This window comes from Falco punctatus, assembly GCF_963210335.1.
Source record: "Falco punctatus genome assembly, chromosome: 6".
NCBI lineage: Eukaryota > Metazoa > Chordata > Aves > Falconiformes > Falconidae > Falco > Falco punctatus.
In genome coordinates this window covers 25,796,797-25,812,251 of record NC_137585.1, presented here as the reverse complement: position 1 = coordinate 25,812,251, position 15,455 = coordinate 25,796,797, and the positions used below count along the sequence as shown (strand labels likewise).

General features: G+C 42.9%; 1 protein-coding gene across 5 annotated transcripts in view; it reads left to right on the top strand.

The window, feature by feature from the left end:
• The window catches only part of DENND5B (DENN domain containing 5B), a 116,252-nt gene that overhangs the window by 77,102 nt on the left and 23,695 nt on the right, over positions 1-15,455 (top strand). For 4 of the 5 annotated variants that reach the window (XM_080392229.1, XM_080392230.1, XM_080392231.1 and 1 more), the window contains 3 exons: positions 656-1,192; positions 2,544-2,775; positions 4,877-5,027. In XM_080392229.1, coding sequence (XP_080248355.1) covers positions 656-1,192; positions 2,544-2,775; positions 4,877-5,027 — 920 coding nt within the window. Of the gene's footprint in view, positions 1-655; positions 1,193-2,543; positions 2,776-3,581; positions 3,669-4,876; positions 5,028-15,455 lie in introns of all 5 variants that reach the window. The other variant, XM_080392233.1, reaches the window with a different exon arrangement.

The following is a 15,455-nucleotide window of genomic DNA, read 5'->3' as shown; positions in this document are numbered from 1 at the left end:
TCTCATGGGCTGAGATCCATCTCCATTCATAACAAAGCTGTCTAAGAGCACGCTGTTTAAATCTCGGGCAGAGGAATTGCCAAGATTAAAAGCCTCCACAGAAACGAGGGGTAAGGGGGAGTAGGGTTAACCTCCAGTGGACAAGCTATGCTCAGACATGATCCCAAAGGATTTGCATGGGACCCTCTTTTGTGGTTTTGCTTGTAACAGTGTCATCTTTCTCACTGAACGTCTCGTTCCTTGATAGTATGGCTACAGAGGCTTCTTGCAGTTGGATCCTGGTAAAATAAACATGCCCTTGAAATGCAGTAATTCACACAAACAGTACTTACGTGGGCTGAGAAGTGGTGCTGCACATCCTACTTGCTGGTGTGTCCTTGGCTGGTCTGGGAGGGGATATCAAATCTTTGTAGTGGGAAGCTGAGGATTTGCAAGTCCTGGGGAAACAGGAGAGGGCAGGAGGCTTGATTTATTCATTAAATCATTGCCCTCAGCTTTACTGAAGTCTGAAATGTCATAGGCTAGTCAACACAGCTAAAGTCTCCTGTAAGGTCTTACCCTTCTGTCTGGAAACACCCTAGGAAAATAGGACTACTTAGCAGAGGAGCCAATTCAGTGCTGAGTGTCCATGTTGAATTTTTTCTTTGTATTTCAGGCAAATTTGTGCTTTGTAGACATCGATAACCATTTCATCGAACTACCAGAGGAGTTCCCCCAGTTCCCCAACAAGCTGGAGTTTATCCAGGAAATCTCTGAGGTTCTCCTGCAGTTTGGGATCCCACCAGAGGGCAACCTGCACTGCAGCAACAGTGCCACCAAACTCAAGAACCTGGTTCTTAGTGACTTGGTGAATGACAAGAAGAATGGGAACATCCCCAGCAATGCCTTCAACATGTACGAGCTGCTGAAAGGCAACGAGACAATCGCCCGCTTACAGGCCCTCGCCAAAAGAACGGGCGTGACAATGGAAAAAATGACCATCACGGCTCCCCTCGTGGAGAAGGATAAGGATGGGAAGTTGCCATGTGAGGAGGTGGAACTGAGGGACTACAAACTGAACGTGCAGCTCCGTGAGGTTTTCGCCAACCGCTTCACACAGATGTTTGCAGACTACGAGGCTTTCGTCATTCAAGCTGCCCCCGATATGGAGTCATGGCTGACAAACAGGGAACAAATGCAAAACTTTGACAAAGTAAAGATAGCTGCCTATTCATTTTTCCATCTGAAAGTGCTTTTGGGAGGGAGGGAGAATGGCTATATTACATATATGTAGCCTAGGTACTCTTTAATCCACCGTTCTTCGTCTGCCTCACTGAGAGATTTGTCCGTTTTGATTAGGCAGGGTCAGATCACCTGCCAAAGTAAACTGATGCAGATCCACCAAGGTGGTCAGAGCCAACCTGGCTTGTACGAACCAAGCTGGCTGGCTTCTGCCTAGCTGGTGAGGGTTCTCCCGTGGGTTTGGGGGAAGGATAGCAATGGAAAGTGACTTTTTTTTACTTTCTTTTCTTTTTTGTTTGCTGAGAGGAGAGGTGCACACATAAGTCAAAACATAAATCTGGTTTTTCTTGTTTCCTAATATCACAGTAGAACTTTTTGTTAATGGCTAGTATTATTCTGCAGAAGGCTATCACATCGTTATGGCAGAGGAGTCCCATGAAAAGGAAGCTGAAATTATAAGTGGGGAAATAGAGACTGTAGGCTAGAAAAGGAATGAGAAATGTTGGGATGCTTGCACAGTTATTATTTCCAAGTGACTCTGCAAAGTAGATAGCGTTCTTAGCCATCAGCTTTTTCAGATACAAGTCCTTCTCTAACAAGAATGGTAGAAGGATGAAGAGTCAGAAACAGAGTAAATATTGATCTGAGTCAGATAAAAAAAGTGCTGCCATCCCTTTTATTGGTCATGTTTGTATTCAGGCACCGAGCTGTGCAGCATTCAACAGGAAGGGGTCATTTAGGCAATCTCTGCTAGTACTTTTACAATGAAATGGGCTGTTAAGGTTAGGGTTTCCAAAGCTCAGTTAGAGACTTAGGCACACACTCAGTTTAAATTGGAAATTCATTACTAATTGCCCTGAGTAATTTCACAAAAGAGCATTAGCTGAAGAGCACTGTACACCCCTTTGTGTATGACACCTTAATAAGCAATCCGGTCCCCAGCAGGGATGCGCAGACCAGAAGTCCCAAGTGGGCACACGTGGTGGTGGTCTGCTGTGGGTTGCACGGGGCTTGTTCCTGCAGGCGGTAGCTGCTAGGCTACTTTGAAAAAGCTGGCAGCACAGTAACTTCATATTCCCTTTACCGTAGCTGTCATAAACCCTTCCCGACTGCTTATTTCTCACAGTTGTGGACCAAATACGCGACCCCCAAACCAGGCCCCTTCATAGACAGATTCACATCTCTCTGAGAGCTGTTTTTGTGGTGGGGAAGCCTTGCCCAGGCCTTCCTGCTGGCTGCTGGGTCGGTTCTCTGCCAGAGGATGGCTCATTGTGTCAATGTCGGGTGGGAACGTGGCACTAATGAGCTGTTCTGTATTTCAGGCTTCCTTCCTTTCGGACCAACCTGAGCCTTACCTCCCATTCCTTTCACACTTCATCGAAACACAGATGTTCGCAACCTTCATAGACAATAAGATAATCTCCCAGTGGGAAGAGAAGGACCCTTTTCTGCGAGTTTTTGACTCCCGAATTGAGAAAATAAGGCTGTATAATGTAAGGGCCCCTGCACTGCGGACATCCAACTATCAGAAATGCAGCACTTTGAAAGAAGCAGGTACGTTCAGACAGGCTAGTAAAATATTCAAAAGAACAATGTCAGCCGCAAAGAAATATAGGCCCTCAGTCATCTGAGCACTGCAGCTGGTGAGGAAGCCCCAGAGCTACCTGAGGAGGACTCAGCAGTGTCCTTATTTTCCCTAGGCAAAAACTTCAGTATGCTTTTAAACACCAAAACCAGCAGGTGCCTTTACCTTCCCTTCGAGCTCTCCTAGGCTAGTGCCTTTAATAAACACAAACCAAACCACAGAGCTGGGCTCGCTCACCATTTCTCATTTCAGGCAGCTCCTCTTCCATTGCCAGGAGAGCTTTCCTGCGCTGTGGTGGTGGGACCACCGCCAGCCACACTGAGGAGCTGAGCCCTGGTGTCTGCTCCACTGGCCTTGCCTCTCGCTTCCCGTAAAAAGACCTTTTTTTGCCTTATGTCATTTGGTTAGAGCAGCGGGGGATGCCGAGGACATAATCCTGTGTGGCATATTTAGTAGCTCCAGCAATAGTTGCTCAGAGTTAATGAACGCCGTGTACTGAAGATTTGGATTTTTTTTCCATTACAGTCACAGGAGGCATTTTCAAATTATACTTGAGTTCCTTACTGTGCAAGTATTTGTTTCATTTCCAAGCAATACAGGGAAATTATATTCTTAAATTTGTTGGGACACATATTAATGAACTGGGGCAAACACATTTCTCATGGCTTTTTTTTGTTTAATTCCTTCAGAGTGTTTTACTTGATACAAATATGGCAGAAATAAAAATCCTGTGTCTGCTTAACTTTTTCTATCTAAAACCAATTCTAATTTGCAGGTCGGCTGTCTATTCAGCGTCTAGTTTTGGTAGATATTGTGGCACCGGAACCTCATTTTCTATCTTGTGAAAAGCAGCAAACTGATAGTAATATCAACTTTACTTCATATTTCCCATTCACACTATATGTGACCCTAGCACTGATCCAGCACCTGTTTGTTTAACCTTCTATTTTCAGAACCCTTCAAACCCTCTGACCCCACACTGCCCGGTCCTTTTCTCCAAAATAAAAGCCTGTGAAGTTATTTGCTTCTTTAGAGGGGAAAGCTGCTTAGTTTCTGGTGGTAGTATATGTAAATCTTGTAACAGTTTCATTCCCATCACAGTTTTCTAAAACAGGAAATGAGTTCTGTGTTGTTCTTGACAAATGAAAAATGGATTTAGTTTCTGCATTTTGCATATTTATTCACTTGTGATATGCTGAAAAGAATGGGCCTGCCCAGTAATGGATTGAATTCTTTATTCAAAAAATTGAATATTTAAGTTGCTAATAAATGCTGATTTCCCCCATACACCTCCTTTCCCCTTCCCCTCACAGTGCATCTGACTCAAAGTTGAGAGGGTGACAGATTTTATTTTCATCCCGCTCAAGATCTGAGATGAAATCCTCAGGTCCTTGTAGCAAATGACTGAACCACATTATCTCAGCGGAGCTGAGATTCCTGGGGAGCCCTCTCCGGTCTTGCCATAGCGTCCCCTGTTTCCAAGCATCTGTTCATCTTCCTGGTGCTGCTCAGGCCTTGCCACAGTTAGCTATGGTTTTTGAAGGCCTGTCATCCCGTAATGGCATATCTAATTTCAGGTGGAGGACCATTATAATAGGTGCCAGCTATTTGCAAAAACTCGGGTATCGCCCCTATGGGTCTGCCCAGGGAGATGTGCCTGGGGCAAAGTGAGGTGCCCGACCCCACAGAGTTGCAGCTGGCCTCAGAGGTCTCCAGCCTGCTGAAGGAGGGTTAAAACCAAACACTGAATTGCAGGGAAAGATTGCACTGCTCTTGTTAACTCATAATGCATCTCGTAGGCTTCTGTAAATACCTGCTTGCTTAACAGCTAACGTGCTTGTGCCAGTGCTAGTTGTGTTGGGTGAAGAAACTAAAAGCAAAATAACAGAACAACAGCACAGATGTTTCCTCACTTCTGTAAGTGACGGTTTTCTGAATCTAAAGTCACTAGTCACTATTGAACTTTTTAGAGTGTTTTCAGGGATAGGAGCATGACCGCTTCTGTTGTCACAGCATATGTCTTCAGATGTATCGCTAACGCAGGTGATCACCTGTGACTGTAACTTGCAGCCCAATCCATCGAGCAGCGGCTCATGAAGATTGATCACACAGCTATCCACCCACACTTACTTGATATGAAGATTGGCCAGGGGAAATACGAACAAGGATTTTTCCCGAAGTTGCAATCGGATGTCTTGGCAACGGGACCCACCAATAACAAGTAAGCCCAGGTTTTATTTTCTACATTTGAAGGCAGGTTTCTCGTGTAAAGATTCACATCATTGGACAGAAGTCCTAAGTTTGGATGGCTCCTAACCAGTCTAATAAACCCTAGCAACTCTTTCCATTCCTGGTTTGTATGGGCTGCAATTTTTTAATTTATAGCCATGTTTTTCATTATGTTAGAAAGCATTAGGACTGGTTTTGGGAAGATTCCTCAGTAATGTTTTCCATTGAGTGTGAGTATTGCGTCTTTTCGTATGTATTTATAGTTGTATCATTGCCATAATAAATCTAAAATTAATTTCTTCCCTGTTTTGCACTGAACAGGATAATCTGGAAACCTGAGCCAAAATTCAGATTCTGAAACAAATTTTGGTATTGAAATCTCCACATCATTGTGCGTAACGAAGTTATGCCTACTCTGTTCCTCTCTTTTCTTAGCTTTTGTTATATAACACAATCCTTTTTATAGCTCTCTTTCCGTTTTCACATTGGAATAACCTGGAAGAATAGCTTGGTGAGGGTGGAAAGTATGTGGTTCTGTACCTGGGTTTCTCTTCTGAGTCTGATAAGGTTCTGTAGTGCACTTCAATATGAAGGTAGTAATACCTATAGCTGTAGGATTGAGCATGTCATTGCATAGTTAATTTACCTAATGTGAAATGAGAACCCGGAGTACTAATACACTATGCTTTTATACAGTTATAATATAAACTAAGTGCTGTAAGTTACTTTTTAATTTCTTCCCCCCAAAAAACAGGATTGGGGGTGGGGGGGTTCTCCCCTTCAAAAATGGAAGATTTGTGCACCAGTGATTGCTACTTCATGAAATTATTATCTCAAGTCCTCACTGCTAGCTGCTGTGGTAGGTCAAAATGTGGGAACACAGATAAATCTGAGAGTTCCAGGAGCTCCAATTGTCCAAATGCTAAAGCTAGCTCTTGTGTTAGACATGTGCACGCACACGCACTGCTCTCAGCTCCTGTATGAGGTGCCCACTCAATTCTATTTATACACATTTTGTGCATCCCAGTGCTAACTAATCCCTTTTTAATAACCTACTAGCAATAAGACTTGCAAATGACAAAATAAGACATCCTTAAGCATTGAATGTTTGAAGAATTGCAGTTCTTTAAAAGAAATTTTAAAAACCCAACCAAAAGGAAGAACGTGTATTTCAAAGTTCCGTGGTTTGCAGTGTTCTTGCAAACAGAAGACAAAAGTTTACAGTTAATGCTTCCCTGAAGGATGGAGGATTTCTTCGTCTTCTGCGATGCTGTGTTTAGCAGTCTGCCTCTTATCCTTTTGACAGGTTTCAGTTTTAGCATCAGCAGCAGTGTGATCATGCCCAGCCTGCTCAAAGTTGCTGATATCCTCTGGCTCTATTGCAGAATCTTAGTGAATCTATGAATAAGCATCAAATTAAAAATAGTTTTCTTTATGCCATTTGAGATGCTTCTGTTAGAGTGGTACCTATTCTAAAATGTGGCTTTTAACTCCTTGAGTGATAATTTTGATTTCAATAGCTGGATTTGGTCTTCAAATTGCAGCATGTTTCAGAATTTGTAAGTACCAGAATCCTATTACTTACCACAAACCGGTGTCAAAGTGACAAATGCTTGGAATACCTCCAGCTGTATATTGCCAAAAAGGTCTGTAATTGGAAAATCTCAAGACCATCTGTTTATATCTTTCTGCTTTCTGGCTTTTTATGTGAGCAGCTGAGAGGACTTCCTTTCTGTCTCATTTAGACGTCTAATTCTGCTGAATTTACACCCACGTATAAAACAGATAGCCTTTTCATGCTCTCTGCAAATACAGCATAATTCTTTTGATCACAAAAATCAGTGGAAGTATAGCATTCCATTAATTTGCTTTTCCTAGTGTGTGCTTCTTGGCAATATGTTATACTTGCATATGGGACTGGGCCTTTGCGTAGGGGGGAAGAGAACATTTTAGCTACATTCCCAGGCACTTCAGATGTAGCTGTTTTGTGTGTTCATAAAGTTAATGCAAAGGATATTGCTGTGCAGATGAGAATTGTTTTTGCAGAGTTCAGTTCTACATAGCAAACTTTGTCCTGAATGTTGCAAGGAAGTTTATTTGTGGGGGAAAACAAGGAAGAAAAGAAAAATCTTTCCAATGTTACAGTCAATTGTTGCAGGACAGTAGCAAATAAACAAATCAGAGCTGTTTTAATGAAAAACTGTCCTTGCTGGCCAGCAATCAGATCTTTATTGCTTCCCTTTCTGGGCAGATAAACTAACAAATACACAACTAGAGCTCATAATGTTATCTAGCTATTCCCTTCTTGTATCTAGGCAAAGCACTGAAAATACCACTGTCAGTTACTGGGCTGTGACAGGTATAATCTATCTAAATCACAAATATAACGCCAAGAACAAACACTTTTCCTTGTAGTTCTAGATCCCATATGTGATCCCAGAAGATGATGTTGCCTAGACAGGCAGAAATTGTGTTTGGGAGAGGAAGTGTCTGGCTCTTGCTTGCTGGCCATGGAGAGCAGGGCTTGGGGACAGGGGCAGGGTGAACAGTCACATTGGATCACTTCCACCTAAACACAGCTGGAAACAAATGTTGATCACGTTACCATGTGTAAGTGTTAAAACACGAAAGTCTGTAGTACGAGCGAAGCCCAATATTCACCCATCGTCCTGCGGCCATGCCCAGCAGCATGCTGTGCCCCGCTTCTGTCACTCTGCTGCTTCCCCCTCCTGCTTCCCCTCAGGATGTCCTTTAGAAGACTGGACAACGTGGTGAACCTGTGTTCCTTTGGCCCCAGCCAGCATCACACTGCTTGCTGAATTTCTCTCACCTGCTTGGTCATTTCTTCATCGGGAGAGCAACTCCTCCTACATTTGCTCCTATTCTTACCAGCCTTCATACTGCCGGTGCATGCTTTGTGTCATTAGGGCTGGTCTTCACCTGTTCTCCTGTGGCGGTCAGAAAATGTTGACTTGCTCAGCTAAGCACAAACTTCACTGAAAATAACTCCAAACTTCAATTTACTGAAATTTAATGAAAAGTTTAAAAACAGGCAAATAAAAACCCCCAAAACCCAAACACCAAAAAAAAAAAAACATTCCAAACACCCACCTCCATAAAACTGGAGAACAGGCTCCCAGGTATACAGTTTCCCTAATCATCTTTTTGATCAAAACCACCAGAACATGGAAAGACATTAACTGCAGAATATGCAGATCTAAACTTAAGCAAAGTATAGGAACTGTTACATCCAAACTATTTTTATAAATTAAAAGAAATATAATTTTTCTGTAATGAAAAAGGCACTTCATCCCAGCTAACAGTAATTACAAAAAGCCCTAAACCAAAAAAAACCCAAACCCACCCAGTTCTGTCCTCTTTTCCATCACAGGCAGCCATGTCACACCTGAGGGACTCCCTCTGCACTCATCACCTTCGGTATGTCCCCTGCATCATGGGAAAACCTTCTGAAGCTACAGGGAGGCAGCTGTAGCTTCCTCTAGGTACAAAAGCAGCTCATCCATGCTGCTCTGACCTTGTAAAGCAGTGACTTCGGCAGAAGTCCTCCTAGAAAGCATCCCAGGAGAAAACAGTTCCTTAGGCAGTTTGTCTATTATTCTGGAAAAGAGCCACAGTTTCCAGAGTCCTTCCTTTTTCAAACCCCAGCACCGCACTGTGGTTTACACACGTTCCCCTCTTCCTTCCCTGCATGCATTTTCTGCCAGGCTTTTAAAACTGTATCTGAGACTCCACTGGCTGATGCATTTGCAATGATCCAGGAGGGGAATTTGAATGACAAAAAGCCAAGCTACATAAACACTTCATGGTTTTTGATTAGCTAATTGTTAAATTAGGGTGAATATGCTTACAGTGCAAAATTAAAACAATGAAACAAGCTGTGTTTTCAATCTAATTGATTACCTTGTAACTTAATTTGTACTAAGAAGCTTGATAAATGAGATTAAATATTGCAGAGGAAAACATCGATTGCACACCAAGCATGGGAATATATTTGCGTTCTGGCAATTTGTAGTGAATGCTTACAAAGAACAAATTAACTGATATTTATTTATTAATTTTTTTTGTTTGTTTTCAAAGGAAGGTTTAGCTTTGTTGCACACTTACAAAATGGCTTAAATAATCCTTTTTTTGGCTTTCTCTTTGTTTAGCCCTGTTTTTCCCGTCTTCTGTATCTGAGCCCCACTTTCTTCCTTGCTTCCTTCCCCAACCAGCCGGTTTCCTCTTTCCTGTGCGGGCCACATCTCTCTCCTGAGCCCTCTCACCTGTATCCTGGCTTCCTGGGAGCTTCATGCTTTTGTCTGTCCTCTATGCTCTACCTGAGCTGCCACAATCCCAAAAGGCGGGCAAAGTCCAAGTCTTCAAGTGCAGATCCAGCTATGCTTGGCCTCCTAACCTCAGGCTGTAGCTAAGTGATGTGTTGCTCTTACCCATAAGGCAAATTTCAAAAGTATTTGTTTTCTCCAGGTGTTTTTTCCTGTGCTATGTTTTGCTGACCTTACCACTGTGTCAGTATTTATTTGTAAAAATGATGCATTAGGAGTGTACAAAATCGGTTCATTTTTGTGCTCCGGTTTATGGCACAGCTTGTGCGGGCACTGTCCTGTGGCTTCCGTCACTGCCCCCCTTCAGGCTGTGGATTGCCCAGGGTTTATCTGCCTGGTGCTCTGGTTCTCATTTTTAAGTAGGACTACTGTTTGCTTATTCACTAACATTTAGCATTGGTTAATGTTTTTCAAGAAAACACGATGCATATAATGAAAAGCGGTTGCTGTATCTCTATACGATGATAGAATTCATTCTGGTTTTAGCTAAATTATCTTTTGTATAGGAAATGATCTGTCTCTTCTACTGAGTGCTTCATATTATATGGACCTTTTCTACCTCCCTATCTGTTGGGTACAGTTCTAAGGCCAGATGTCTTCAAAGAAGCTTTTTTTTTTTCCCCCATCAAGCCAAACAATTGCATTTTCAAGTAGTATAGAGTAGCATCTCTGCAGTGCATCTAAATGAATGAGAAAGGGACAAGCAATGAGCCACCCACACACAACACTGACGTTATTTAAAACTTGCAAGTAGTAAAAGCTCACCTTTTACGTATGGAAATCTGAAACAAGCAGTTGCTATACATTAGATGACCTAATATAGCAAACCACTGACAGGTGCAATGAAAATATAAACCACTCGTCTTCAAATACATTCATTTTCAAGAATCTTCAGCATGACTGACAATCTGTGCTTAAAAATGGTTGTTGAAATAGGAACTATGTGCTGTGGGGACTCTTGGAATCTGACGGGTGAGTCTCCTGAGTAGTGATTGATCCTCCGCTCAACTGGTGCGAGATGGTAAAAGGGCAATTAACTTCTTCCAGTTAATATATCGTTTTAAAATAGCTGTGCAGATTTAAAGTTTACAGGGAAAAATGCATGTCAGATCCTTGCATCCTCTGTTCTGTTTAGTCTCCCCTGAACAGCGTCACTCTCTCAATGGAATTTGCAAATTAAATACCACTTAGGCCAGCGGTTTGTCAGGGCTTAAGGGGTGATGCTGGCAAATCACTACTGCTGTTCCTTGCAGAGGATGGTGGTTGTGGGTACCACCCTTCTACATTGCTTCTTTTCATGTAATCTGATGAGATGGCCTGTCAGTGCAAGACCACTCTCTGCAAGGCACTTTGCTCGTTTTTGTCCAGCCCATCAGAAGTTTAAAAGCTTTCCTCTTCAGCCCTACAGCAGAGATGGAATAGATGTAGTCTCTCTTCAAGCCTTCCTCCTCCTTACCATGGATCAGTGTGTGCAGAGCGATTCACAGTGCAGAACCCCTCCCCCATGGGCCCATCCCTGATCAGGTGGAGCTCAGTTTCCACCTTCCTTTTAATTTGTTCAGTGTCATGTGTATTTGACTTGGAATCTCTGTATAGTCCCGTGGAAACTACATCTGAACCCAAGCAAATACACAAGTCTGTGTGTATGTAATGTGTGCAGGCTGCATGCATGCTTTAGGGGGATTTGTTGGAGGGTGTAGGACAGCTATGTGTTAATTTGTGAATATGGAAACACAGTCAGATAACTAATTTGATGGAAGTATATAGGTAAAAGGGGTATTGTCATGATTTGCAGACCTAAATAGTAGTCTGCCTCAGGAGATGGCCTGTATAAGGAGATTTAGGTTCTGTCCTATGGACAAGTGCATTTGTCTCCTTCCTTCTCTCTGTTATCACTGTAAATAGATTGTAAATTATGATAGTGAATTTCATGATGATGTCAATACTGGTTAAATCCTCCTGCGAATGAAGTTCCCTAGCAGCATGTTGCATGTACTGCAGTGTATATCCTGCCTGTTATACCTGTGTCTGGTTTGGGTAGACACCACTTCTTCATTTCACCATGGAGCTTTAAAAAGTGGGGGAAGAGGGGAGAAGGTAGGGGGAGGGAGATGAACACATGGTTGCAGTACAGCATGGCCAGTCCCGGGTGTGAGGCTGCTGCTTTGCTAGAGTGGTTTCTGACAGCTCAGCTTTGCTGCTACCTTACCATTTTTATTACAGAAATTAATTAATTAAATTAATCACAGGTTAAGTACCATCTTTTTTCCAAGTGTCATCTTTACATTTCCTGCAAGCTCTTCAAACCTATTCCTGCACTTGTGGGGTCTAATTTGACATTAAATAATACTGACTTCACTGTCTTCGTGTTAAAAGGGTCTTACTTGGAGGTGCCTTCATTTCTTTTCTTTATATAGAACAGCGTACAGTCTTCTGTAATCCCTCCTCTGAAATATCACTGCTTTTTCACAGTCCCTGGTGGTGAAGACCATTCATCTTTGGATACGGGAGTTAGATATGGGCAGACTACTGAAACGAGCCTTTTCTCCCTTCTCCATGTAGGCAGCTTGTCCCCAGGCTCTCCGCCACACAGCACCCAGGCTGCAGCTGCTTCGTGCCCAGGGACCTGGTGCTTGTAACAATGCTTCCACTGTGAGGAGTAAATGAAACATGCCAGTAGTCCATGCTCATGGCTCTACAGGCAAAAAATAAAGGGGAGAGGGCGTTTTTTGGGTCAGGGAGAACTTGGGCAGCATCTGGGCTGGGCAGCAGTGCTGTGTGCTCTCCCCAGTGCCAGCCAGCTGGGGCTGGCTCATCTACCTAAGGCAGGGACCAGCCTCCTCTGGCATCTGCTCCACAGGGACACGGGAGGTAGTGGTTTAGCTGAAAAGCCCAAGACTAAGGGCTGACAACAAGCTGGCATTTGCCCGTGCCGGTACAGCTTTCCTTGCTGCTTTGGCAGCACCAGGGCTGAGGTGTGAATAAGGCAGCAGCAGAGTCAGCGCCAGGAGAGGCACCCAGGTGGGATTTCAGCAACCCAAGGGAGGTGGTGTGGCCTCTGGGGAGGGCTTTTACCCACCTGTAAAATCACTTTGAGCCACCGAAGGGAGAGGAAGAATAATTTAAATGCAATCTCTGCTGATGAGAGGGAAGGGAATGGTTATTGTAATACTGAAGCATTATTTTGGGAAAATTCTGGCCCAGTAAAGAAAAGGCTTTAAAAGATTCAGCTGCTTAATCCTGCTTATCTGCTGTTAGATCTTTACAAAATCTCCCAGAGATTCAGAGTGGCATCCGAATGCATAGACTTCACTCAGTGCCCCAGCAGCTGCTCTTCCTCAGCTTAGAGGTTGGGGAAGAGGGAGTGTGCAGCTCACTGTGTGTGTAATTGCTCTAGCTAATAAGCAGTGGTCTTTTGTTCATAAATGCCCAATGATCCTTACATTAGTTTGCTGAAAATGTTTAAATAATTCTGATAAATAATCTGGAGAATGGCCTGTGCCTCCTCCCAGGTGCAGCATAAGGCTGGAATTAACTGAAAATGCTTTAATGATTCCGTATTACTTGTGATTATTCTGTGGCTTTCGTTCTGCTTTCACCTTCGGTGAGATGTGTTCCCTCAAAGGATACTTCTAGCAATTCTTACATCGTCCAGTAATTGCAGAAATGCAGGTGGGGAGGGATCCAAGCTTTGTCTAGAATTCAGAAAATACCATATAAATTGGAGCAGAAAAATGGGATGTGGGTAATAATTGATCTATAACTTTCCAATGTATTATCGGCATTCTATCTTGTGAAATGTAAGTGTGGTACCAACTTGGAATAAATGGAAGGTCTCCAGATCCAGTAGTTGAAGTCACTTTTATGTCTGCTATCCTCTGTTCAAGGGGGAGGCTTTTCCGCTACATTTCTACTTGCTGAGATTATTAAAATGTAAGGTTTTATTTCCTCCCCCCACCCCCACCCCCCACCCCAGCCATCTAATGAGGCATTAGGTGTTGCTTCTGGGAGAAAAAAAAAAAAAGAAAAAGTGGTGACTTACTAAACTCATGGGCTGAATATTTTTAAGACTTCTGAGGAAGTGCAAAGACACTTAGGTCAGTGATGTATTCCCCTGAGAAGGTATCAGCGTTTGCTGTGCAGAGACCTGTTTGGGCTGGGTTTTTTTAGTTACCAGAGACTTGAGGCTACATTGCTTTAAAAATAAATCTCTTGCCATATGGGATAGTGAGGTGCTGAACCATAATTACATGCAGACCCAGATGTTTATTTCTTCCTTTGTACTTGTTTTGTTGACGTTATTTGGGAGGTAGGAAGGGACTTTGGTTTGACCATAAAAGCTACAGGTCCTGTGACTTTTTTCCCTTTTTATCTTTGTGGTTAGCCAAAATTTGGTCTTTGGTTAACTCACTGGAGGAATTGGTGGAGATAGTTATGTATGCAAAGTCCTTCTCTCTGGAAACAGGAGGGTTTGGCTACCAGGGGTCACGTCTGTGCACTTCTCTTAGGTTAGGTTCCCCTCCTACGCATCCCCAGCAGCTTGCTGGACATGTCAGGACCTGACTCCTGCTCTGTGCAAGGGTTTCCTCCTCCAGGCACGCATCTGCCTACACCAGCTGAAACTCCTCGCCCATATAGGTCAGATCCCAGGTTCTATTTGTATATGCTCCTGTTTGGCGTTCACACAGAAGTAGGTGGCTTTGGGATCTGGAGACTGCTGTCCCCACCAATCCCGCCTGTGTGGAGGAGCTTATCAAGCACACACTTCTGCCTCTGATGTGGGCCTCTCTGGGTTTCTCTCTGTATAGATCAATGAAAAGCAGAGAACTCAAATCCCCAGGGGCTTTACCTGCTGATCACAGCTCCTGTAGAAAAAGCCATCTCAGAGCAGTCATTCTGGCATGGTGCCCAGCATGGACGCTTCAGTCTGGAGAAGAGAAGGTTCTGAAGGGTCCCTTTGATCCAAGCACTGAGGATGGGGAGTGTGAGGTGTTGTTTTCTTGGTGCATTTTATTCTTTTTATTTCCTTTTTTCTTTTTTTTTTTTTTTTTTTTAATTCTTCCAGATTTAGGTTATTCCTTCAGATTCTTCCAGGCAGTTTCCTTCCATAGGTAAAGCCTTATTCATACATCCCACCAGGCACTGGAGCTGGAACACTGCCCTGGGCAGGCTTTGTGTTCTGCCTCACCTTAGTTTTGCTCTTTAACTTCTTGATGCAGGAGACAGGCAGAACAGATGACTTCATGAAGCAACTGAAAGGCTATACACTTAAAGGCTTCTTTTTTGTTTGTTTACTGTGTGTGAAAGATATTTTTAATTTTAATTAACACAACCACAGTAATTAAGTAATATCATTCAGAAGACATAGCCTTCATGTGGATTAAGATGCTTATTTTTGATACTTGATAGGTTGCTTTATACAATGCTATTTCAGCTTTCTTTCATAAATAATTTATTAACTTATTTTTTTAATCTGCACCAGTTTAACATTTTGGTTTTCAAGGATTTGACAGAAGGCTATGGTATTATTAGAAACCCTGCAGTCAGACTAGAAATTCCTTGCAACAGAATTATCTTGGTTTGTGTTTTGTTATAGTATGTGGCATAAAGGAATTTGCATGCTTGTGAGCTCTAAGGTTGCTTCATTTCAAACCTGGTTACCAGCTGGCTGCTTTCAGGCAACAGCTTCAGATGAGTTAAAAATGCAGCCGAACATATATGAACATGTAGGAAAAATATAGGCTTTCCTTGGTATTTAGAAACCTGATGCAAAAAAAATATATACATGGTGAAGATAGCAACATGATCAATCCCAGGAACATCAATATTGTTTATAGCCTTCAGACATAGGTGCACCCAATATCATGGTAGTTACTATCACAATGACAAGTTTCTCTGAAATAATTCCTGGCAGTACCATAGAAAGTGGAGAAAGAAGAAGTACCGCCTCTCACAAAAGAGGAAAATCTTAAGAAGTTGCTGGTCAAAATACATCATTGTACTTCATTTGCTCCTACAGACACCGTTTTTATCAAACCTCTGCAAATGCAGCAGGCAACGGTGGTGCTGGGTAACCA